At 42.9% G+C, this 26,599-nt stretch overlaps 1 protein-coding gene and 1 long non-coding RNA gene across 2 annotated transcripts in view; one reads left to right on the top strand and one right to left on the bottom strand.

The window, feature by feature from the left end:
- LOC307224704 overlaps positions 1-26,599 on the top strand; it is a 238,391-nt gene that overhangs the window by 12,114 nt on the left and 199,678 nt on the right. The gene's annotated exons all lie outside the window — the stretch shown is intronic.
- BOD1L1 (biorientation of chromosomes in cell division 1 like 1) overlaps positions 1-26,599 on the bottom strand; it is a 45,909-nt gene that overhangs the window by 13,588 nt on the left and 5,722 nt on the right. The window contains exons 2-12 of the mRNA XM_079991481.1: positions 25,395-25,519; positions 23,753-23,943; positions 21,728-22,354; positions 21,303-21,452; positions 13,870-14,039; positions 12,573-12,687; positions 12,257-12,401; positions 11,989-12,064; positions 6,048-11,643; positions 4,574-4,641; positions 3,234-3,303 (exon numbers count right to left, since the gene is read on the bottom strand). Of these exons, the coding sequence (XP_079847607.1) occupies positions 3,234-3,303; positions 4,574-4,641; positions 6,048-11,643; positions 11,989-12,064; positions 12,257-12,401; positions 12,573-12,687; positions 13,870-14,039; positions 21,303-21,452; positions 21,728-22,354; positions 23,753-23,943; positions 25,395-25,519 (7,333 nt within the window). The remainder of the gene's footprint in view (positions 1-3,233; positions 3,304-4,573; positions 4,642-6,047; positions 11,644-11,988; positions 12,065-12,256; positions 12,402-12,572; positions 12,688-13,869; positions 14,040-21,302; positions 21,453-21,727; positions 22,355-23,752; positions 23,944-25,394; positions 25,520-26,599) is intronic.

Genomic DNA, 26,599 nt, shown 5'->3' with positions numbered 1-26,599 from the left:
CTAAGGCCCGGGGGCCGGATGCGGCCCAATCGCCTTCTAAATCCGGCCCACAGACGGTCCGGGTATCAGCGTGTTTTTACATGAGTAGAATGTGTGTTTTTATTTAAAATGCATCTCTGGGTTCTTTGTGGGGCACAGGAATTCGTTCATATTTTTTCTTCAAAATATAGTCCGGCCCACCACATGGTCTGAGGGACGGTGGACCGGCCCACAGCTGAAAAAGGTTGCTGACCCCTGAGCTAGAAACTTGTACAGAAAAATAATATTTCTACACAAAGGCACAGGAAGCAGTCCTCAGGCAGACCTTACTACTCACCTCCCCACCCCAATCCATGGGCTTCAGTCCAGAGGTGCTGTGCCTACTGCAGGCATGGCCAAACTTGGCCCTCCAGATGTTCTGGGACTACAATTCTCATCATCCCTGATGACTGGTCCTGTTAGCTAAGGGTGATGGGAGCTGTAGTCCCCAAACAGCCGGGGGGCCAAATTTGGCCATGCCTGGCCTACTGCATCCCAATGCATATGCATTTTATCCCCATTAGCTATAAATTTGCTCATGTGGATTTCATCAGCAGTACTGAAATGCTCCCACTTAAAAAAAAAAAATCAAACCCCCATTATGCTATTATTTATAGGTTAGCCTTATTTCAGAGGAAACTTTTCTGGGACTATAGCAGCTACACTCTGTGCTCAGGAATCTGTTTTTTCTCCTGCTTTATAACAGTTTGCACCCCCACCCAATATCCAAATTCTCATTGGCCACTTCACGGGCAGCATCCCATAATACCAATTCTAATTCTTTCACATTGCAATACAGTAATGTGGAGGACACCAACCAGGTTTCCTCTTCCGATGTCACTTGTCAGGAAAGGGATTCAAGTGTCAGATGTGCATAAGCCTCTAGCCTGTTCCCTGTCTTGGCTCACTTTCCTGCAGTCAGGAGACAGTAAAAGGGCTCCTCAACCCCTCCTTTCCATCATAAGCAGCAGCAAAGGCTTTCAAAGAGCCCTCTCTTTCTTAGGCAGGTCGGCTGCTCGCTCCCAGGCACTGCAGAGAGAGAGGCCTCTTGGGGTTGAAGGATTATGCTGAGCAATAGGCAGGAAGCCTGTGCCTCCCAGTTGCTTATTCCAACTTTAAAATGTTTAAAATTCTGATTTACTGGAACTTCCTATTGTAAACGTAGACTATAGCTAGCTACTGGTATTAATCCAAGAACCCCTTCCAAAAAGAATGCTCTTTTTCTAAACCACTGAAAACACGTACACGGTTCCTTTCATTGATACTACATTAAACTACAAGAGAACATTTCAGTTGTTAAATATACTGTCAAAGACAGAGTTGGATTTTAGTTTCTCAAACAGCAATGGGGTGTTTACATTCCTTGGAGTTTCAAACTATGAAATTCACTGTCTGCTGTGCACACTCAGCCCTGACAGAAGACATGATTATTTTATAAACAACTTCCTTTTACCTAGGTAGAATAATCTCAAACAAAGCAGAGGGAGTACTCTAAAAATGTCTCTAATAAAAGTTTTGCAAATTTAACATTTGCCTTATATAACAAGAATTACATATCAAAGCAAAAGGACTCCCTTGTAAATATCTTAGAAATTGTGAAATAGTAGGCAGTAGTTCCATATACACAACACCCATGGCCTCTCTGCACCCTTCCCAAATTTGCACTTGAGGGTGGGAGGAAACACCCAGAGCAGATTTAGGGGGCACACAGGGAGAGGGAGGGGACATTCCATTGCACAGCCGGAAGTCCTTGTACTGATGGAACTACTTCGCTGTATACAACCCTCACAAGGGTTAAATTTGAGTTACACTAAATTTACTTAAACTGAAAGGAGGGGGGGGGGGCTCAACTGAAATGAGGATTTAAGATCTCTCTCTCCAATGCTGAAACAGCTAGTGCAGCGGAATAGTTTTTCAGACATTTACTTTTAGTTCAGTTTAGTACACTTAACACTATGGCAAGGGTGGGGAACCACTTTTGTTCAGCATTCTGGGGGCTGCTTCTGACACCCACCTGTCAACTGCCTGACCTTGTATAACCTTTGATAGATCTGGACGGCAAACGGTGCAAGATGGTGGCGGGGCTGTTGCGGGTGGGGCTGGGCAGACCCCACGGCGGGGAGTTGCTGGTTCCAAGGCTGCCTCTCTGCACTGGACTGGTGAGTGATCAGTCAGTGGCCTCCTGCTTGGGCTCCTGCCTGCAGCTTACCTGTATCCTGGACCAACCATGGACTACTCATTGGCTGGCACTCTCACACTCCATCGTCACTGGGGCCTTGGGCAAACAGTAACTGACTATGTCCATGGAGAGACATCTATTAAACTGGCCAACACTGGCCTCTACCTGCTCTCAGCACTCACCTTTGCTGGCCTCTGCTACTTCTATTACCACGATGTGGGAATCTATAGGGCTGTGGCCATGCTGTGGAGCCTCTGAGGCACAATACGTCACCTACCAGCAACATTCAACGATTGTTACTGCTGCCTCTGCTTCATTGTATTACTGCCGAGTCATTGAATGAGGGAGAGATAGCAACAGGGGTCCCCACGCTGCATATAGCAGAATGACTTGGGGAAAGAGGCATCCAAATATGCGTCAGCAGCCACAGCCATTCAACAAAATGTGGGGATTTCTCATTGAGAAAAGAGCTAGGCTTGAGACAGGCTAGAGAGCTCACAAAGTTCTGATGTTAATGCAGAGGGCAAACTAGTAGTGATTGTAGTGGCAGCCTTTTTTTGTATGGCTGACCCCTTTCCTCTGTCAAATGGCAGCTTGGTTTCAACAGGTGCAGCAGAACTGGTCTTGAATTCCAGTCACTTGTTGTTTTTTTTTGGTCCTGATATTGCAATTAGTGGATTGTGTACACGGCATCTTGCATGGTGCTCAGGCTGGGCCCTAAGCAGTTGCTGTGCAAAAGGGAATTTTTCTTTTCTTTTTGCTTCACTGATGTACAATAAAGAATTTACAGAACCTAATATATATATATATATATATATATATATATATATATATATATATATCTGATCGATCTGCACCCACTTAAATTAAGCTGCACTAAATGCAAGTCTCACTCCCCAGGAACAACTGGGGCTGCATGACTAACCTCCTGATGTGGATCAGATGTTTTATGAAATGTAATATTTAATTCTATTGATTCATCCCAAAGATTATAACCTGCAACAGTTTATCACTGCCGTTAGAAACAGGAATTTACCTTTGGAAATCAATTCTGGTTGAATCTCTTCAGAGAGGTTTTCTTCTTCCATGCTTCTACATTGTGGGTCCTATGAAGTGAAGGGAAGGAAAATCTTTCAGGACTCCAAAAATTAGTAGTTAGGGCATGCTCAGTTTGTTAAATTATCCAGTACTTACACTAAAAGTGGATAATCATTATTTCACAGGCATGGAAATGTCTGTATGGAAAACCTGAATATTCTGGTAATAAAATCCAGAAAAGTTCCTTTGAGAGTCTGAAATTTGACATGCAGTATCAACATAAACAGCTAAGGGGTGTTCTAAAAGTTAGAAAGCTATTTTCAACCTTCCATCCCTCTGATGAAAGTGCTGGCTGCAAAGTGAAACTGTGGGAAAAGAATAAGGTCTGGAGATAAGAAGACAGGAGACTCAAGCTTTTAAGGCAGAGACTATAAACTTTAAAGTGGAGAGTGAGTTGTCAATGAGACCAAGAACACTCAATATGGCAAAAACACTGTTGGACACCCCATTGACTGTTGGCATCATACAGCAATTACTGGATGAGCAACTAAAATAGATCTGAACTGAGATGGACAAGGTGGTGAATGAAAATGGTCAAGAGAAAGATGAGGTTAAAGACACAGAAGCTTTGAAGAAAAATATTGATTGCCAGAACAAGGCCTGCCAGAAGAAGAGAGTGGAATGATAAAGCTGGAGGCAGTAGATGATGGAATGGAGAGGACCTTTACACAGGTGCCTGGAGAAGTAAAATAGTCTTGCAGTGGAATTATGATGTTGGAGAAGTGGAATGGAACCATGGATGGAGAGATTACGGAATATTCTGAGCTGGCAGAGACAGAGCTGAGAGAGAAAGGATTCTGTGTACAATTTGGAGCGAATTTAGAGAGAAAAACTTTTAAAAAATATATTCCTCCTTCTTTTTCTTCTTGTTTCTTTTTTTTGAGTGGTTTCTACTCTGGATCACTGAGGAGACTGTATGCACATGATGGAGATGGCTGGCTGGTGAATGACCCTGCGTGAAAGGCTGGAAAGGGAAGATCTCCCAGAGTGGGAGAAGAAAGGGAAGCTCCTGGGTGAGAGCTGGGAGGGTCCAGCCCTTTCTGTGTGACACTTGATTAAGATCTACCTCTGAAAGATGGCTTTGTATTTACTTCGCTTTCCCTTTCCTTATTTATTTTCAGTTAGTTTGTTTTATATTGTACTGCAGGATGTAAAAGTTTCACTATAAATTTATTGGGATGGGCGAAAAAACTCAAATAAATTAACTTTTCTCCCTAATTAAGTCCAGAAACTAAATCAAAGGTATAAGGAATAAAATATTTTAAAACACCATAATACCTCAATAGCTGTCTTCCTGGTCCTTTGTTCCAGCTCTTCAGTCCCAATTGGATGAATTTCTTTGCTGTCTAACAAAAGCAATTTAAATGTTTATATTCATTTGATTATACTCCTTGCAATGTTATTGCTGTCTTGCAATATTTGGTGTCATCTATTAACTGCATTCCTTCATAGAGTCCTTTGTCTAGAATCCCAAGCATCACTCTATTATATATTATTTTAACAGCAAGCTCAGTATTTAGCATGTTCTTACAAGGCCCTAGCATATGAATCGACAGTGTCTCTATGCTTTGTGCTCTTTGACAGAAGCAGGCACCCTCAAACTACATTCCTCTTGGGGGATGAAATGGGCATACAGTGTCCCTGTTGTGACTTTGGCTCTCTTCAGTAAAGATTTTACAATTAAACTTGCAAGATTCCTTATTCTCTGTGGCATTTTATATCTAGGCAAAAGCAAGCTAATCTCTCTCTCTATTCAAGGCTATGCTACAAGATTATTAAAGATGGAAGCTTCTGGTGCAGGTAACTGTTCCTTTCTCTGTGTTTCATTAGGAACTGGTGGGTTTAAAACAACCAAGCCTTCCATGACACGGCTTCAGAGGATATCCCAGTTAGAAAGTTAAACATGAACTTTATTGTCTGTTCCACAAAACAGAACAGCTCTAGAAATTCCTAACTCTTCCAGATATTGCCAAATCCAACACGACCCTAGTGACGAAAGAATATAACATTTACACACCATGATTTCAAAGGTATAGGATTGTAAGACAATTTTCAGTTTTATAAAGGCTTTGATTCTTTGCACTACTTCATACTTTATACTGCAAGTTACTGCTTCAAAGTGCCCACACTATCTGAAGTCAGATGTGGCAGCTAAAGAGTGTGGGTGGTATTCAAGTAGGTTTTACTCAGTTTAAATTACCCATTGAAGTTATTATACCTGACTTAGTTATGTTCATTCATTTCAATGGGTAATACCACATAAAACTTACCTGCCGGATACCTAAACCAATATATTTCGGGCAGCAGGCAGACAGACCTTTCGTTCCCCGAGAATTTTAATCTCAGGTGCATATTCTCTCTGCTGTGGTTTTCGCACCATGATTTACTGAATTTTATTCATCATTGTCACCTTTCTTGGAAATTTGATTTCAGGGGTTTCATAGAAATGTTGTAAATAAAACTGCTTAGAGTGGTATATAAATTTTGCTGAATAACAAAAAAAATATGAAGGTTTCGTGCTAGCCAGTAGTCTAGCTGCTATCCTTAAAACTCTAAAGTTGACCCTAATCCTGTTCTTAACTATATTAAATAGGAAAACCTCAACTTTGTTTACTATATTATTTCTTTGTATACTTGATTAACTGTAGGCAGTTTGCTTATTTATGCTAACTGGCTCCTAAGTCTAACTTCCTACACACCCCAATCATTAAATTCCGAAGTCTCAAAATACTGCAGTACATAAGGAACTTACCAGACTGATATGCTGCACTCCCTTGAGAAAAGGCTTGCTCTTCATTCTGGTCATCCGCTTTAGCATTTATGTCAGCCGAGTGACTACCCTGAACTGTTCCTCCTCCAAGTGCTCTGTCCTTGGAATTTCCCCCCAATTCGACAGGTAATGAAGTCGAGCATTTCCTGTTGGGGAGATCCATTGTTTCACCAAGGTCAGTTTCTAATACTGGCTTGTGACTAATATCGTCTATTGCTAAATTTACATCCCCACTTTTCTGTTCCAGTGGCATACCAGATGGAACTTCGGTATGTTGCCCACTCTCTTGGGTTCTGCATTCATGCACGCGGTCTTCGGTGGATGTTCCATCACTGACAGAAGGGTTCAAAATTTCTGTGCCAAGGCTTTCTCCTATGCTATCAGATTGCACTGTATTTTCAGGCATTTCTGTGCTTGTGGTGTCATCTGTTGTTAATTCTTCCACAGCACCCTCAGGTTCCCCCTGATGGAATCTTTGGCTTTCTTTTTGAAGCACATGTTCATCTTCAACTTCTTTGCTTGAAAATTCAAGTGGAGTTTTCTCTGAGACAGCAACAGTAGAGACACTGTCACATTCTTCCACTATTCCGGCTGCTATACTATCCTCTGGCCTGTCTGCACTCAAGGCAACCAACTCATTGTCAGGTTTAGCAGTGGCAACACTAAGTCCAAGAGCATCATACTCTCCTCCCTTCTGAACCAAAATTACAGCACTCTGGTTGTTTTCTTCAGTGTTTTGAACCACAAATTCAATCTCTTGGCTTGTGGCTTCCTGAACATGTTCTGCTCCATCTGTGGAAACTCCAGCACCTGTAGTTCTTTCTTTAGCTTCTACTGGCACAAATGCACCATGAATGGTTTTGTCACATCCTTCTGTAGTAGAGATAGTGGAAGTCTCAAACCTTCCTTGGGTTCTACAGACCTGATCAATCTCTTGTGTCTCAAGAGGAGACACAGAAGTCTCAAACAGTTCTACTGAGCTTGTTGAGATCATAGCTGTGTCTGCAGTTTGTTCCAATCTTAAGGGGAAATGTTCATCTGCATCTTCAGTTCTTTCCTGGGAAATGGAAGTCTCTAACTCTTCAACTATGCTTGTGGAAATCACAGTGCATTCATCCCTTTCCTCTTTGCTATGAACTTCATCAGCACTTCCAGTTGACATACTGGGCATGGGAATAGCGTCCATTTCCACAGTAGTGGTCTTTTCTGCAGCTTGTATAGTAAAAAATGCACTTTTGCTATCTTCTATTGTTGCACTTGGCATAGGGGCTTCAAATTCTTCCAAGATACTTGTAGAAACGTTATTTTGTTTACTAGCAGTTCCATCCTGATTCATATACTCAACAGCTGTGCTAGGCGTAGGGGTGTTGAAATCTTCTGTACTGATGAGGCTTGGAGTTTTCTCAAGGTTTTCAACTGCTTTTGCAACAAGTGGTGTTTGATCAGTATGCTTAGCAGAAGACTGAGCAGAGGTAGGGCACACGTTGACCACACTTGTAGAGATGGTCTCACCTTCACTTCTCTCATCTTCATTAGCAGATGCTGAGAGAATAGCTACTTTCTTTGAGCCTATCCTAAACGGGCCTTCAGATTTCCTGATATCTATGAAAGATGTGGCATCCTCATTCTTCTCTTCCACAGCAGACTCTTGATCCACACCTTGCTTTGAGGTTACACTAATCACGTCACATTCATAATTCTCAGTAAATTGAGACTCTTTCTTTGCACCAAATGCCATAACATTTTCACTGGCCACACCAACACTAGTGGTGCTACTTTCAACTACTCCCTTTGTACTGTTGTGGATATCATCAATTTTCAAGTCTTTCTCTAAGCCTGTCATGCTGTCAACAGCACCTTTATCAACATCTGAGGTGAGCTCACCCAAGTCAGTTCTAAGCTGGCCGGCAGCAAGGCAGATGGAGGAACTTCCACTTTCTTTGGCTCCAACACAAATCAGCACCCTTTCACTTTCTTCTGTTCCTGTACAGGTCAAAGTCTGTTCCGCTTCTTCGTTCCCTCTCCCTGTACTAGTAACAAAATTTTCACCTTCTTCATCATCTTCTTTTGCACCAGTGCTAGTCACACAACCTTCATCATCATAGGAACCTTGACTGACATCAATGATGTTCGTTTCAGCTCTAGCTGCTGTACTGTCTGTGGCAAACTCGTATTTTTCTTGTGTATCTGAAGCTGCTGCAAAACCTTCATTGCTGTCCTCCAAACCAGTGCACGCAGCTGCAGCTTCAGGGCCATCTTCTGCTGTTATGCCTGTGCTGGTGACGGCACTCTCACCATTCACAATGTCTTCACTCTTGTCAGCATGCGGCCCAATTGCCACATTGTTTGCCGTCTGAGCACACACGCCAGTCACAGCACGCTCATCTTGCGAGTCAGTACCAGTCACTGAACAGATGGCAGAGCCAGGGCTTCCTCTTTCGGCAGCCGTACAAGTCACAGCACCCTCTGCAGCTTTAGCATGCTCCCTTCCAGTTGCATTACTCCGAAATTCATCTGGATTTTCACTTGTCACAGGTCTATCCTTCGCTTCAGTACCCGCACTGGTTACAGCACCATCACTTTCTACTTCACTGAGGCAGGTAGTAGCACTGTCAAAGTTGCTTGTACCGCTACAGACGGAAGCCACACACCTTTCTTCAGAACCTGCACTGGTTACAGCATCATCTTTCTCTTCTGCTTCAACACTATTCACAGTCTGTTCAAGTTCTACCCTAGTTTCATTGATTAATTGTTTAGAATGCTCTTCTGCATAATTCACAATGCATTCTCCACTTTCCTCCTCCTTTGTACTGGTTGAGGAACTTTCACACACGCTAAGTCCTTCAGTGCCAACACCACTTTCTTCAGTCGCTGTGACAGGACATTCTGATATGGAATGAGCACCATCCTTATTTGGGGTCCAACATCCCACAGTGAAACCTTCATCTGCTTCTATACTTGTACAGCTCAAAGCAGTCTCACTTTTTTCTTCTGAGCAAGTAATAGTGGCATCGCCTTCTCTTTGCAAATGGATTGATGTACCTTCTTCACTTTGGCTTCCTCCAGTGCTAGTAGCTGTTACAGCACTCCCAGTAGTTCTCTCTGTGCTCGTCCCAATAACAGTCACATCAGTCTCCATGCTATTGCTGATGCTAACACAACTGCTGCTTCCTACACTGCTGCCTACTACATTGTTTTCATTTTTATCTTCAGTGACTCTTCTTAAATCACCTCCTCGTTTACTAGCCATCACGGACATTTCACCAATTTCTTCTGGAGTGTTCTTGGGCACTGACCCTGAAGACAATTCTATTACAGCACTGACAGTATGGTTTTGATTTGTTTTGCCTTTGTTCGCACATACCTCTGTATATACTATAGTTGGGCTGGTCATCTGATCACTCTTTATACTGCCAGTTATAGCAATTCCAGTAATCTTTTGCATAGTACCTTCTTGAATGCATATAAAACCACTTGTTTTCTCTTCAGTCACTTCTTTACAACTTAGGTGCCCTTTGTCACCTGCGTTAGAAATTTCCATGTCAGTGATATCACTCTCTTTTATGTTACCATCGAATACAATGCTACCATGCTGTTCCGTTTTAGCAGTATGTGCTTCATTGTCTGAAATGGTATCTTTATTAGCTGACCTATCCAAATTAAGAGATTCCTCCATAGATACATCACTCAAAGGGTTTTTGACTTCTGCAATAGTCATATCCATAGATTTTTGATGGACAACACTTTCATTTGACAGCTGCTTGGTTGGAGAACTGCTTTCTTCACTTTTAAAGGCATTACTTGGCACATCCACTTCCTTCGTAGGAGTCTTTTCAAACTTTTGTTTGGGGTTACTGAAACCGGAAGGGGAAGATTTTGAGATTTCCTTTGTAGGCAAAGTTTTATTCAACTCATGCAATGAATTATGATGCATTTGGTCTTTGGCATTGTTTTTAAATTTAGTTTCTTGTTGTGAATTATTACTGATTTCTTCTTTAGGTTGAGTTATTTGATGCTGTGCATTACTGTCCCTTTGTTCTGACTGTATGTCCATTGGCTCTTGACATTCTTCAGAATGTAACATGTGCCCACTAGTCCAGACTGACATTTCTGCTGATGATTTTTCTTCTCCTTTATCTATTTCTTGGAATGAAAAACTTCCCTTTCTGCTTTCACTAGCTGATTTTTTAGTTGTTCTTTTATCTGTGAGCAGATTTTCTTGCAACTTTGCATGAGTCTCTACTTGTTTAACAGCTTTGTCATCTGGTTTGTTGTCATCTTCTCTCTTTTTCATGTCCTTACTATTATGCTTCAAACTTCTGCTCTTGTGACCTTCAGCTGACATTTTCCTTTCCAGTCTTGAACTACTCAAGTCTTTATCACTTTTATTTCTCTCTTTTGCAGATGATTTTTCTATTGACTGTGACTTAACTCGATGACTGAAGTCTTTTTGAGAACTACTAACTGAATGTGCTCCACTGTCAGGGTCCAATTCTACAGAATTTTCTTCAAAACCTTTAATTTCAGTTTTGGATTTACACTGCTTATCTGGATCACTCTCTTCTGAATTAAGCCCGGATTTCTGTCCTGATTCCTGCTTGGAGGAACTTTCTTGTAGTTCAGGTTCAGGTATTTTGCCTTGCTTGCTGTGGCTCTTGGACCTGGACTTTAACAGTAACTTCTCTTCCAAAGCATTCTTTGATTTCCGCCTGTCTTTGTGTATACTATCACTTTGCTTTAAAGTGTTATCAGAGTTTGTCGATTCTGCATCATGTTTGTCTTCTGAATAACCTTCCCCTTTCCTTGATGTTACAAAACTATGTTGCTTTGATGTACCCTGAGACTCTTTCTGCGGCCTTAAATCACTTGACAGTCTTTTAGACTTGTGGTCTGCTCTGGATTTATCTACAGAACCCTGTCTGTCTTTTCTGTTTTCTTTACGTGAACTTTCTTCATTTTTTAAAGCATGTTCAGAAACACTTTTCAGATCTTTGCTGTTTGCTGATGTTTTCCTTTCACTTCTGTGCTTATTCTTCCGTTCAGCTTTGTCATCTGAAAAAGATTTTGTTAGCTGGCTATGCTTCTGAAGATTCTCCTCGCTTTTCAGCCCTTTCTCAGATGGCAAATTTTCAGCCTCATCACCTGTTTTATGAAACACATCTCCTTTACATTTATGCTTAATTAATAATTTATCTTCGGAAATACTTTTCTCTTTTTCATTTTTATCTTTTGATGATCTAGCCTCTTTCCTGGGTGCACTTCTAAAACTTTGGATTTCTGAATCATCCTTTTTAACGTGCTTCTCATTTTTAAGTATGCTTTTCTGCTTTTGAGGTTCTTCCGAGCTGGTCTCTGCTCTATCAATCTGAGATTTGGGATCTCGGGCCTCAGTATCTTGCTGCATTCCTTCTATCTGGAGAGAAGTAGATGGTCTTCTTTTGTGTTCTTTTTCTACCTTGGAATCATTTCTGTTTTCATCAACTGAATGCACCGTCTCTGAAAGTCTTCTCACAAGTTTACTTGCTTCATTTTTGCCTTGACTGGCCTTCACTTCTTTTGGGGAGGGCTTTTCAACACCCTACAATATAAAAATGTAAGTATGATTTCTTTGTGCGAAAGGGTATTTTCACCTGAATTATGTCAAAGCCCATGCTCATTGTCTGAACTGAAATCCTTGAATTTAATTGGAAGAATTAACTGCATTGTGCAGCATGTAATTTTGTGTATAAATCATTTTTAAAAGGTTAATAGTAATCTAACTTAAATCTTAGTAGTTAAGATTTTCTTCATTATACTAATGGCTTAAAACCTATAAAACAGTACTGAAGTGCAAACAATACTAGTTATATCTTTGAATTTTAAAGGTACAGCTCAAGCTTACAGTCTTACAGAACAAGAACCAAAGTTTAAATGAGGGACTTACTTCAGTAACCTTCTGAGGTTCTCCAGGATCCTTCTCAAGCTGCTCACATTTTTTCTTCTTGCCTTCTTCTTCATGCCTGAAAGAATAATAAAAAAAGAGATGTCTTGGGCTACAACTCCCATCATCACCTATAGTGCAGCCAATGGTCATGGTTTATGGGCCTAAAACCGTGGTTCCCAAACTATTTCAAACTGTATCTATACTACTTTCAAAGGATTTGCACTTTGTAATATGCAAAACATACTAATTTTATGTCCCCTGCAAGTACCTTGACTCTCTCTTTCTTTTCCTGCTGAGGGCTACCTTCTTTTCTAAAAATCTTTGTTCTTTCAGCACATCCTTGATGCTGCTACCGCTGGCTTTCAATTCAAGTCCTCTGGTAGGAGTTTCTTCCAGGTTTTGAGTGCTCTTACCTAGAACGACACAGTAAAGTATCAAGCTGCAATTTCTGATATTTTGGATGCAAAATGAAATAAATTGTTTGGCGAGTACTAAATTAAGTATACACTCTCTTCTGCAAAAAAGCAACTAACTCGCAAATAGAAAACAGCACAATAAATGTTCATCTGAAGTACAGCTCAGACCTTGATTTGCACTTTTCAGTGTTTTCGTTTTTTCTGCAGCTTTCTGTTTCCGCTTTTCTTCAAGTTTTTCTCTGTTTAGCCTTCTCCTTAACAGTCTCTCTTCTTTTTCTCTAGCCTGAAGATAAGAAAATGGGAGTTCATATGATGGGATCCAAAGCATGTTTTCACTACCCTGCTTCCACCAGCAGCCTCTATGTCTCCCCAGAAAGCTTCCCTGAAGGCTAGAAGAGTATCTTCAGTGGCACCCAATGAGGTATGAAGGACTGCTGTAAGAAAGCAAAACCTGAAAACCCTATTCCTTCTCTAGATGCTGGCCATAACTGTTTTTGTTTTATTGAAATAAACCCACAATATGTTTCTAAAAACCTAATAACCCTTTCGATTGTACTCTCTTGTCTGCAAAGTAAATCCCCTCCCCCCAGAAATTGTAATCAAGCAAATTAACTCAGTTTGGACACAGTACCAATCTATTCTGAAATGCAAAACAAAACCCTCTCCAGTGGATCAATATGCTGGCAGTAATTTTGTGTATCAAACAGAAGTTCATCCGATAAAGAATTTAACGAGTTCCTCAAGACATGAAACCTTTATTAATATTCTTCAGTTTTCCCTCCATTAAGACTACAGTGGTGCCTCGCAAGACGAAATTAATCCGTTCCGTGAGGCTCTTCGTATAGCGGTTTTTTTGTCTTGCGAAGCAAGCCCATTGACAGCTTAGCGGATTAGCGCTATTAGCGGTTTAGCGGCTTTTAGCGATCAGCTGTTAAGCGGCTTATCAGCGGATCAGCTGATAAGCGGCTTAACGGCTTAGGAAAAGGGGGAAAAAGGGGAAAAAACCCGCAGGAACTCGCAAGACATTTTCGTCTTGCGAAGCAAGCCCATAGGGAAATTCGTTTTGCGAAGCGCCTCCAAAACGGAAAACCCTTTCATCTAGCGGGTTTTCTGTCTTGCGAGGCGTTCGTCTTGCGGGGCACCACTGTACTGGACATAAGCACACCAAGGCCAAGTCTCCAGAAATGCTTCTTGAAAAGACTGGAGGTCAGAAGAGGTATCATTAGGAATAGCTGACTGCCACATTAATTGATAATAAGCAAGAGGCTTGAGAATGGCACAACACTGGTCCAAACTGAACTAGTTTGTGTTCCAAGCATTCCAAAATAGGTTAGGACAAAGGAGAGAAGCAGTTTCTTATCCCTGAAATGTCTACACATGTATTGTGTTTGTAGTTTCGATTGTTTTCTTGTTCTCATTTCTTTGCTAAATAATTTTTTTAAAAAATAAAATAAACCAAACTTACAACAGACTGGCGGCGTTGCTCCACAGTCCCTTCATCATCAGAATCACTATAATACTTGGAGTAGAGGTAAGGCTTATGGACGTAAGCGTGTCGCCCAGATTTTGTTTTTTTATTGCTGGCCCAATCAGCCTCTGGCTTTGTTTTAACCTGATTATGTTCTTCTTCGTCATCTAGAGATACATAGAGACAATGAAGGTTACTAGACAGCATGGATAAGGAATCTGGTGCCATGCAAGATGTCAGTGAACTCCAACTCCCATCAGCAAAGGCAAAGTTCTGGGATAATAGGAACTGGAGCCCAACAAACATCTGGAAGTACACAAGAACCCCTCCCCAACCTTAACGGAAAGATGTTTTTAAAAGCCAGATCTAGGCTGGGATGAAAGGGACAGGCAAAATGTTCCATGTGAACAAAAGAACCTTTCTGCCTTCTTCTTACTGTAGCTCCTTGTGTTCCACCTCAAAATCTGATACTGGCAGTCAGGGGACCTCCTGGAGCAGCGCTCAATGCAGAAGCTGGAAGCGAAAAATCAGCCACCAAGGCAAGCTTCCCCACCGCCCCCTGGCCAGCTGACAAACATTCTGTGCTTGCACAGATCTCTTCAAATTCTTCCCTTTCCCCCCCACACATCTAAAACTAAGGGAGAGCTTAAATCCCCAAAATCTGTTGGGGGTTAAAGAAAGTTAGTTTGTTTATTAATAAACAGCAACATAGAGCACTTAATATCCAGGTGCTACAAGGCAAGTTGGCAAGGATTCTGGAAATTGAAATATTGCAACAGCTGTCTCAGCAAGAATTTCTTGAAGGTATGCATTGGTTTAAATTTGTGATGCAGCACAGGCATATCCACTAAAATCAGTAAATGTATTAGCATTTGAATAGATGGCCTGATGAACCCTAGACTGAGCACTGGATTTAGGCGAGGCCCAAGCCAAATGGGGCTTATTTGGAGCACTCAGACAACTCGAGTACACAGCCATGACTTGCTCTGAGTCAGGTTGTCTTGGTCCAGACAAATTGGTTGCTGTCAGAGGATGGGACAGCAGGCAGAAGTAGAGGCAGATAAACTGGGCCAGAAAACTGTGCAATACCTCCAAGACTTACTTGGCTGGCAGCTGTCTTCTGGGAGAAGGTAGGCCCAATGCTATGAGTCTCCTTCCTGCCTTGATGCCCCACAGAATTGATGCAACAGCTGTTGAGCAGAGGCATTGATTCCATGGGCAGTGGGTGCTGCACTGCAAGATTTCCTGCAGGAAAGCCGCACCAGACAGGATCCTATTCTGCACAGTTATGGTGCACCTCCATCCTTGATCATTTTAAAGCCCCATTTTAACTGAATATTAAAATATGGTTTTAAAATCCATTAAAAATGGTACTCCAATCCCCCACTTGTTTGGGGGACAGCTCCAAGGTAGTCCCCAGGTGGCACAGGGCATATCAACCTGATCCACGGGCCACAGATTTCAGTCACAGGGTGGATTAGGGGCCTGTGTACAGCCCTAACTGAACACCCCATTTAGATTATACTGTACTCTCAACTAACAGATTACATGGGATTAATGAGATGATAAAGACAAGCCTAGCATTTGGCTGCAGATTAATTTAAGAGTTTTGTGCCCACAGCTATTCAATTTTCAAACTGCACAGAACACAGCAAATTTAACTCTGTGATGAAAATAGGTTGTCTATGTGAGGGCATGTAACATCTCTGCTACTGAACTGTATACTCAATTCATTTTTGACCAATTTCAAAAAAATGGGCGATTTCATGTCAATACTGATGAAAAGTATTTTTCCTGTGTTGTACCTGTGAGGATAACCTGAGCTTACAGGGTTAAAACAGCTCAGAGTGTACGCACTGCCCACTGTTGGGAGGGGGGAGATTCTACGTCATGTCCGAGAGTCTCCAGTCTTTGTTCTTTTCCTCTACTTTCGCTTTTGAGGAGAGAGGACGTGTTTTTCACGATGCTGTTCGCTGTGATAGATAATGGATAGTCTGCTGTAAATAAACTGCTTTTAGCTGCTAATATCCTGAGTGGACTTTATTTTAGCACACTGAAGAAAGCTCTGAAGAAGTTTTTGCAGTTTTCTCTTGCTGCGTAAACTCTGCGTTTTTTTTGCTCAGAGCCTTTGGAATGTGGCCTTTGAAGTCCAGCAGAGCTGTGCAGCCGAAGTGGGCTGGACACGAGGGCTTATCTGAGCAATAAATCATCTAAGAGGTTATGGACGGTAATTGCAATTAGAGGAAGCTGCTTTGATGTCCGGTGGAGAGCCTGTTTGGAATGCTGTGTGCTTACAAAGGCTGTAAAAAAGGTGAGACGCTGCTGTTTTTGCTGCCGGAAGAAGAAGGCCTGCTTTGATGCTCTGCCTGGGAGAAAGCAAGCTGTGTGCTGCAAAGAGTCGCTGGATGCCTCTCCTTTGAAGCTGGCTGGAACGTGTGAGTACTTCAAGCCCCATGGGAGCACTGGGGGAGGAGATGGCTGAGCTCCAGGACTTTTATGATGTCCCGTTTGAAAAGCTCACAGCCCAGTCCTGGGAGGTCTGGTCAAGAAGAGTAAGGGGGTGGTTTCTGGCCACAGGGCTCTGGAGTATAGCCCAGATGGAGCCGGCCCCACCCATGCCACTTGCTTCTGAAGATGACGCAGCAGGCTTTGAGGCTGCTTTGCTGGAGGATAGACAGCAGAGAATGCAAAGGGAGCTCTGCATGTTGAAAGCCAGCATAGATGTTTCGCTGTTGCCCCACTTGGAGGGCGTTGAGTCGGCTCAGGCCGCTTGGCAGTTGCTGAGGAGTCTGTGTGCAAGCTCAGCAAGAGACCAGGGCCTTAAGAAATCCGAGAGCAGGGAGGAAGCGGAGAGCCCAGAGGGGGCTGCTGGCCATGTTCCTGAAGTTACAGCTGGGAGTAGCTGCTTTGTCTCCGAGGGGCCGTGTGATGTTGAGGCCTACAACCAGAGTGCTGGGGAGCGTGCAGGCCCAGGCTGTGCACCCAAAGGTGGGGGTGCTGGGAACAAAGGAATGGCTGAAGAGGGAGCTGTGAGAGCTGTTGCTACGCGTCGTCGCTGTTATTGCTGTGGCTCCCCCTCCCATCTGGTGAGAGACTGTCCAGTCGAGGCACAGGAACAGCCGAAGGCCGTCTCCCGTAGCAACCAGATAAAGAGCTCTTCTTCAAAGCGTGGGAAAGGCAAGCCGAAGGCAGCTGGCAGAGACACTGAATGTAAACATTTGGCAGCCTCTATGGCTGCAGTCAAGAGTTGTCAACAGGATGCTGTGCTGACTTTTGTGATAGACAGTGGAGCTTCGCATCACTTAGTGCCATCTGCAGGATTCCTGGAGAACTGCACCTCTGTGACTTCTGGAAAGACTGTGTGTTTAGCAGATGGGGCTAAACACCCACTCACGCAGACTGGCTCACTGTTTTGTTCTTTCTTACAGGATTCAATCCAGGCTTTTGTTGTTCCAGGACTGTCTTGCGCGTTGCTGTCTGTCAGCGCCCTTCTTGCTGAAAACTACAAAGTGTGTTTTGAGAACAATAAGTGTTCTATTTCTAAGAATGGACAGCACCTAGTCAGTGTTGAATGTAAAGACAGGTTGTTTGTGATAAATGCTTCTTTTGCAGGTACAGGTGACACGGAGGTGGCTCAAGCACAGTGTGCCAACGTTCCAGTTCATGATGCGTGTGCTCACTTATGGCACCGACGCATGGCTCACGTGTCCTGGGGGTCAGTGAAGAAGATCCCAGAGTGTACGCAAGGGTGCAAAATGAAACCTTGTGCTAAGTTTCTAGATTGCAGAGCGTGCAAGTCTGCAAAGGTAAAAACGTGCACATACCCAAGGTCTGAAAGGGTGACCACTAGGGCTTTTCAATTAATTCATGCAGATTTGTCAGGTCCCATGTCTGTGACCAGTTTGGGCGGAGCCAAATATGCGCTGGTTCTGATTGATGACCATACTCGGAACTCTTGGACCTTCACGATCCAACACAAAAGTGAGGCTGCACCTCTAATTAGAGACTGGATTGCGGCTGTGGAACTGCAGTTTTCCACACGGGTGCAAAGCTTTCAGAGCGATCGCGGTGGGGAGTTCACCGGGTCTGCACTGCAAAGTTTCTTCCGCAAAAAGGGGATTCAACACAGATTGACCTCTCCGCACTCTCCCCAACAGAATGGGATTGCGGAAAGACAGAACAGGACTCTAGGGGAGATGTCCGCAGCTCTTTTGTTTGATGCCGGGCTCCCACAGCGTTTTTGGGGGGAGGCTTGGCGAACGGCCAACTTTGTTCTGAACAGGTCGTTCAATTCAGTGGTAGGTGACACCCCGTACTTCTTGTTGCACGGAAAGCAACCGAAACTGCACTATTTTCGTGTTTTTGGTTGTGAGTCTTGGGTCCTCATACCAAAGGCCAAACGCAAGAAAGGTGAACCCAGGTCCCAAAAGATGATTTTCTGTGGGTATGAGCCAGGGACCAAGGGGTGGAGGTTTGCTTATCCGTCAGGGGATCAGTCCAGGATTCTGCTCAGCAACAGTGCTGAATTCTGTGAGCAGAGTGGTTGGGCTAGGATACATGGGAACCCTGACATCCTGTCAGAGAGTCTGTTTGACTCTGCCGATGAAGGTGAGGAAGAGGTTGAACCTGCAGCCGAGGCTCAGAGTTCAGACCCAGTGCAGGCAGAGGGGAGAACTTCTCCCAAGGCTGTGAAGATTGAGCAACGCAGTGCTCCATCTTCCCCCACAGGTTCGGCTGAGAAGTCCAGAAGGCGCAGTAAGTCAGAGGGGGAGCTCTCTGATGCCAAGGACGTTCTGGCTGGCCCCAGTGGGTCAGAGGAGGTTCCTGAAGTGGTGCTGCGCCGTTCTGCTCGGACGACCAAGGGGAAGCCTCCTGAAAGGTTTGCTGTCACTAGCGTGTGGGTCGGAATGGCACAGTGTGAACCCGAGAGTTTTGAAGATGTTCAGAAACTGCCTCAGGAAGAAGCCAGGAAATGGCATGAGGCGATGCAGAAGGAGATGAACTCAATGGAGTCTTTAGGTGTGTTCTCCCTCACGAAGTTGCCGATGGGCGAAAAAGCCGTGGGTAGCCGCTGGGTTTACCGTCTTAAGCCTACAGCGACAGGAGAACCGCAGTATAAGGCCAGATTAGTGGCGAGAGGATTCACGCAGCGCAGGGGGTTGCATTACACGGAAACGTATGCTCCCACCTGTAGGAGTGAATCTCTACGTTTGCTTTTGGCCATAGCTGCACAAAGAGGGTTGCTGGTGCATCATTTTGATGTGGACGTTGCTTACTTGAACTCAGACCTCCAGGAGGATTTGTACATGCTTCCTCCTCCAGGGTTTGAGGGAAATGAGCGAGGTACTGTGTGGAAACTTCACAAGTCAATTTACGGCCTGAAACAGTCGGCCAGGAATTGGAACTTGTGCCTGAATGAAGCTTTGGAGAAGCTAGGTTTCAGGAAGAGTCTTGCTGACAGTTGCTTGTTCCTTAGAGGATCAGGAGACTCACAGGAACTGGTGTTATTTTTTGTTGATGACATCATCCATATTGGAAAGACAGACAAACAGGTGCAGAAGTTTGCCAAAGAGCTTGGGAAGCGGTTTCAGCTCAAGAACCTGGGTGCAGTAAAGATCTACCTAGGCGTGCAGATAGCGAGAACTGAGGATGGTAGCTTCTTGCTCAGTCAGAAAGGCAAGATTGAACAGTTGCTTGAGAAGTTCAGAATGTCCAATTGTGCAGGAGTTCGGACACCCATGGAGACGAACTTCATGAAAGATAGCCAGCAAGCAGAAAGTGTCGAGTTTGAAAATGCTGAGCTCTTTCAGTCAGCTCTAGGTAGTCTGTTGTATCTGTCCCAATGGAGCAGGCCAGACATTGCCTTTGCTACCAATCTGCTAAGTAGGGAAGCGTCAAAGCCCAGTGTGAGTGCTTGGCACGGTATCAAGCGGGTACTGCGCTACCTGCAGCATACCAAAGACTTCTGTCTTAAGCTGCCAGCTGAAGGTGAGGCGAAGCTCACATGCTATGCGGACAGTGACTGGGCGAATTCGCAGGACCGCAAGTCTGTGTCTGGGTTGGTGGTAAAGTTTGGGAAGTCACTAGTTGGGTGGAAGTCCCGGAAGCAAAGTCTCATTGCGCTGTCTTCTACTGAGGCTGAATTCAGTGCATTGTCAGATTTGTGCCGGGAACTAGAGTTCTATAGATGCTTGGTGCAAGAGATCTATGGAGATTGTAGCTTGCCCATCACGGTTTGGGAAGACAATCAACCTTGTTTGAAATTGGCTGAATCTGCGCAATTTAAGGCCAGAACCAAGCATCTGGACATACGTTTCCAAAACGTGTGTCAGAGTGTTCAGTCAGGTTTGATTCGGCTGAAGTATTGTGCCAGTCACAGTAACCTGGCCGATGGATTCACCAAACCTTTAAGCTTCCAGCGTCATGGGGAGTTTTGTGGTGGTTTGGAGTTGGGGGTAAGTTCTGTACTTACTCCCCCCACAGTGGTGCAGCGCGAGAGGGGGTGTGAGGATAACCTGAGCTTACAGGGTTAAAACAGCTCAGAGTGTACGCACTGCCCACTGTTGGGAGGGGGGAGATTCTACGTCATGTCCGAGAGTCTCCAGTCTTTGTTCTTTTCCTCTACTTTCGCTTTTGAGGAGAGAGGACGTGTTTTTCACGATGCTGTTCGCTGTGATAGATAATGGATAGTCTGCTGTAAATAAACTGCTTTTAGCTGCTAATATCCTGAGTGGACTTTATTTTAGCACACTGAAGAAAGCTCTGAAGAAGTTTTTGCAGTTTTCTCTTGCTGCGTAAACTCTGCGTTTTTTTTGCTCAGAGCCTTTGGAATGTGGCCTTTGAAGTCCAGCAGAGCTGTGCAGCCGAAGTGGGCTGGACACGAGGGCTTATCTGAGCAATAAATCATCTAAGAGTACCTAGATATCAGTGTGTACGTTTGTGCGAGCTTGCATGAATGCTCCTGTGTGTGCATTTAGGGAAGGTAGTAGGAGGTGGCAAAGTGGTGTGGCTTCCTAATCAAGTCACTATTGGTAGCTAAGAGGGGCAAATCAGCAGGGAGGTTCCTGCACTGCAGACCCAGCAAAGGAAGCATTTGATTGGCTCCACTGCAGCACCTGCATGAACCTCCCTCCTGCCTCGCCCCTGAACCTCATGATTACTGGTAGCAACACCCGTATTGAGAGGCCAGGGAAGTAACAGCACCCCCCACTGCCAGCCACTACTGCAATCAGATGTTATTAAACTCTGTATCAACATCAGTATAACACATTTTTTCTCAAACTTGGGTCCCCAGCTGTTGGGACAACTCCCAGCATCCCTAGCTACCAGGACTAGTGGTCAAAGATGCATGTTTGAGGATAAATGTTCACATTTTGCTTTCTCCTGGCTAGGGAATTAAATCCAGTGCAGATTCAGGACTGTTACCTTACCATCAGAAACGATCTCTCCTTCTTCTGTGCTGTCTGAAAGCGCAACTTCCTCTTCACTTTGTTCTTCAAAAGAAGAAAGATCACTGGTGTGCACAGAGCTAACAGTGATATCGCTGAGTATGTCAACATCAGAATCCTCCAACTCTAGTTCTGAAAGAAAGGAAGATCTTTTAAAACATGGGCCCAGAGTCCCACATGCAAGTGGAAATGGCTTACATGAATGCCTGGGGGAGGCTTGCCAATTTACATCCTTCAAACATCACATGGAAAGCCGCAATGGCACTCAAGTACACATAAGCAACAAAATGCTGTTGCAAATATTTGCTTTCTAACACTAGAGCATCCTACATAAATTAGAACTTTCTTATCAACCCCAATAGCCCCGCCCCACCCTCATATTGCGTGGCCACCTGTGGTTTTTATACCTGCTTTTGTACTTTCAATTGCTTTGTGCTTACTACTGTTCTTCTCCAGAGCTGAATATTTGGTTGATTCTGCCTCTCTATCTTTCAGGGTCTTCTCTTCTTTAGCCTTTAGATCATCACCACTCTTTTTCAAGCGGTCCAACTTTTTCTCAGATTTTTCTTTCTTCTCCTTTTTCCTCTCTCCTTTCTCCATGCTCTCTATTTTCCTATCACTTTGGGCCATCAGTTTACTTTTCTGCTCATCACTTTCCTGTACAGCTTCCTTGCTTGGGTTAACCAAACTGTTAATTTCTTTTGACAGACTTTTCCCATCTTCACTTGAAGAAAATAAGTTATTTACATCTTCTGAGTTGGATACTGGTTCAGAGCTTTCTTCTGCAGTCTCACAAAGCATTTTCTCTCCATCTAGCAGATCTTCTGAATTCTCTACACCACCGTCTTTCTCTATACCACCATCTGTGCTCTGCTGAGACAGGAGTTTTTTGGGAACTCTGTCATTAGTCTTTGAATTTGTTGCTTCTGTGGATGCCCTGGCTGCACTTGCTTCTTGGTTTAGAGAAGTGATTGTTTCCAAAATGGACATAGCATCATTAGCTACATTTGTGCTTGGAGTGGAAGCAGGAACACCTTCAAAGGAGTTAAGTAAAGAACAAATGTCATCCATTAGTCAGAAAAATCTGCTCTTACATTTATGTCTCATATATTAAAGCAAAAAAGAAACCTGAATAATTTGCGGGGAGGGGATATTGCAGGTTTCACGCATATAGTCATACCTCATGTTTTTTTCAGGTTGTGTGTTTTCAGGTTGTGTCCTGCAGTGACCCGGAAGTACCGTAAAGGGTTACTTCTGGGTTTCACCGCTCGTGCATGCACAGATGCGCAAAATGCACATGCGCAGAAGCGGCAAATTGCAACCCGCGCGTGCAAACGCGGGGTGCGTTCTTTTCAGGTTGTGAACGGGCCTCCGGAATGGATCCCGTTCACAACCAGAGGTACCACTGTATATGGTGAACGTCCAATGTGATCAAAGATTTTTCTGGGGCAGGGGGGTCCTCCAGTTTGCATTTCTTAGCACAGAAAGTACTGATCTGATGTGTAGAGATCTTTCCTATTCTAATTAATTCAAGAGAAAATTAAAAAATTCCTTCCAGGAGCACCTTAGAGACCAGCTGAAGATCTGAAGAAGTGTGCATGCACACTAAAGCTCATACCAATAACTAACTTAGTTGGTCTCTAAGATGCTACTGGAAGGAATTTTTTTTATTTTGTTTCGACTATGGCAGACCAACACAGTTACCTACCTGCAACTAATTCAAAAGAGTTGTGGAAGCTTCTCTGTGTGAAAGAAACACATGATGTTTGGGTTATTCCTTCAGAGCATCTGAGTATAGCAGGCTTAAACTGATTCTGTTATCTTTTTCTGTCAAGGTCATGCTGACTCTAATAGCAAGGCCAGAAGGAACCTGGGTTTCACTCTCTTTTTCATCTCTCTTTCCAACTGTGTGGTGCTTTGTATATAGTATGTTTAGTGTTAAGGTTTAGTCTTATTATAAGGTATTGCAAGTTTGAGTTAAGTCTGATGCAACTGCACTTCTTATGGACAGTGCCAATCCTGAATGCATTGGATTTGTGAAAATTATTCTCAATTTTCTTTAGCAGCAGTAAAGCTCTGCTGGATGAAATACAATAGCCTCTGGTCTGTTTTTGGGGGATCCTGCAACGTGTTTAAGTTTTTACTCTGCTAACTATACACTGGAGTTCTGCTCTGGATCAATATGAGTAGAATAAATGACAGAATCATCCTACATATAATTGATCCTTGGAGGAAATCATGATAATTAATTAGGACTCAACTCAATTTCAGACCAACTGGTAAGATTGCACCATGAACACTTACTAAGAAGTTGGGAGGCTAAACTTCAATTTTCCTTCCTTGATACCTTTCCATCTGCTTACATAGTCACCAAGCTCCAAATTAAGACTTCATAGCACATCAGTTCTGCCAGGAGCAATGGACATAAATACCTTGCATCAGAACAGAAGTGTCTGGTTTTTCCTCAGGTGCAGCTGCGATGGGACTGGCCTCCTCTTTGTGGCTTAATGTGGCTAAAAATTCATGGACAGCTTTCTCTACTTGCGGCCTGAATATGTGATTGATCTTTGGATCGACAACTTGAGAAATTATTCTGTCAATTCCAGATTCTAGCATTCCAGATCTGAAACGAAACAACAACATAAAATAGCATATTTTTGTCTAGGAAGTTCGCCTCATATTGGTCCTGCAATAGCTCTGTACAGGAAGAAGATGATGATGACGACGATGATAACAATAGTAAGAGCTTATTTCAGTTGTGCAAAGACTTCATCATATATATTCTTGGGGTTCCCAACAGCCTAATAAGATACTCTAGATTCATCTGCATATTACAAAGCATGCATGTATTTGATAGTGACAAGAGAGTCACTAGCCTAAACAACACATATGAAATTTACTGCAGCATTTGAAATTGGATCTTCCTGGTTCATAGGCCACACTTAGCCACTACCCTACCCCAGCTCTCTTAGAATAATGCACTATAACAATAAAGCTTCAAACTTGTTTACTTCTTGGGGAGGAGCAGGGGGAAAATACTTGGCTGCCCATTATGGGGATAACAGTGCTGAAGCACACGCAGTGAATACACTTGCTAAAAAGCAATACTTTATTTTTGCTTCAAGCCAACAGAAATACTCTTTTTTATCTTGTAATTCAGTCAATCAATTTTTCACTGTTTGTAGACGATGGTTATTACAATACAGGCACAGGCACACGCGCGCGCGCGCACGCACACACACACACAATTTAAAAGTTTTAAAAAGTATTACCAATTTTCAAAATGGTTTTAGGTAAAAATGTAGCCCCAGTCCCCATTAAGGCTCCCCCACTAAACATTTCTTATGTTCTGCAAGTCTGGGGAGACGCCACAAGCCTGCTGATAACTCCCACTTGTAACTGGATGGTGCCATTTTGGCTACATAAGGCTCTACGCTCGGAGAATGAGTTTGGTATTAACTCATAGGACACTTAAAGCATTTAATGAACCTAAATTGTACCTTCTGAGACTGTATAAAAGCTCTATTTCCCTTTAATGCTTGGTTGGTAATCGTGGTAAACTGTACCCCAATGGTGCTGAAGACAGCGATAGTAAATATCTGGCTTTCAAAATAATATAATAACCTGATATGGAAATAAGTATGAATTTATTTGTATTTAAACATAGCAAAGCCTACACCTGTAATATCCTCAAGTTGAAACATGGTAATCTATTAAACACTACTCCCTAAATTGTTCTTGAAACCAGTTAAGTGCTTTTTCTATGTTAAAAAAGTGGAGTGGAGATCCAATTTCTTAGGTTAAGCAGTATAAGTGATAAATACAATACATATGATTTCTTATATTTCTGTGAACTTCTTACTAAATTCAGAGACTAGTAAGTTGTCACAGTGACTCAAACAGCAGTCTTCCCACTCCCACCCCTGTCAAACTGGTCTTGAAATGAAGGATGTTTTAATTTAAGATGTGTCAGCAGCTATCTGAACACCACTAAAAAAGCATTTGTTGAACCCCTGCAGTTTTCTCCAATGCAACTACATTAGGCATTGCTGCATTTTAAGGAGTGAAACTTACTTGAGAACCTGTTGTCTAATATTGTTTCTCAGTTGGTTCTTGTTCAGGTGAGGACTCCATGTATGAGTTGCTAGATGGCTGGAAACAAAGTTGTCCACCCGCTGCCTCAAATTCTGATAAGCAGGCTAAAAGGAAAAATGAGAAATGCTACGTGAAACTTCTTATTAGCATATCCTTGGCATTCATGAGATTGGACACAATGGAAGGTACTCAACTAAGTTTAACTCAGTGTAGACCCATTGAAATTAATGGGTTTAACTTATATTTACTAATCTCAATGGGTCTACTCTGAGTAAAACTTAGCTGAATACCACCCAAGCAATTTAAGATCTATGGGTGGGATCTCACTTATTCATACACAGTAGAAGTCTCACTGAAATCCATGGATTTAAGCTAGTCACTAACTAAGCCCATTGATTTTAATGTATCTAGTCTATTAGTTTGATAACACACCATAGCTTAAAGTGACTCAATTAAAAAGGGGGAGGAAATACATAATACACACCAGCCTTCTCTAACTGGAGCAGAGGAACAAATGTTTTAATTTAAAGAACATTTCCCTGCCAACAGGTCTTAAGCCAGGAGTAGGTATCTCACTTGCTTAAGCCTTCCATATTGGCTGAAATTGGCCGCCTTTACATATAACACCAACCATAGTTTTGACATTAAAATTCTACTCAGTGTTGATCCAGAGCAGATTCCAATGTATAGTTAGCAGAGTAAAAACTTAAACACACTGCAGGATTCCCCCAAAATTAGAGCAGAGGCAACTGTATTTCATTCAGCAGAGCTTTACTGCTACTTAAGAAAAGTGAGCATAATGGACACAAATCCAATACATTCAGGATTGGCACTGTCCATAAGAAATCCAGCTGCAGCAGACTTCTTAAACTTACAATAACTTATACAGTGGTACCTCGGGTTAAGTACTTAATTCGTTCCGGAGGTCCGTTCTTAACCTGAAACTGTTCTTTTTAAAAAAAATAATAATAATATTTATTACTTTTAAATCTTACCAAAAAAAAAGAAGAAAAGAAGAAAAGAAAAAAGAAAAAAGGCAAAAGAAATAAAATACAATACAATATACAATGCACAACACAACATTAAGACATTAAACTAAACATAAAAAAATAAAAAAATACATCATACTGTTTCAATGCCCTATCTTTCATTGCCTCGTTTCATCGACCTCCTCTCACCTCCCT

The sequence above is a fragment of the Podarcis cretensis genome (genome assembly GCF_951804945.1).
Source record: "Podarcis cretensis genome assembly, chromosome: 9".
Lineage (NCBI taxonomy): Eukaryota > Metazoa > Chordata > Lepidosauria > Squamata > Lacertidae > Podarcis > Podarcis cretensis.
This window is presented reverse-complemented; position numbering and strand designations above follow the sequence as displayed.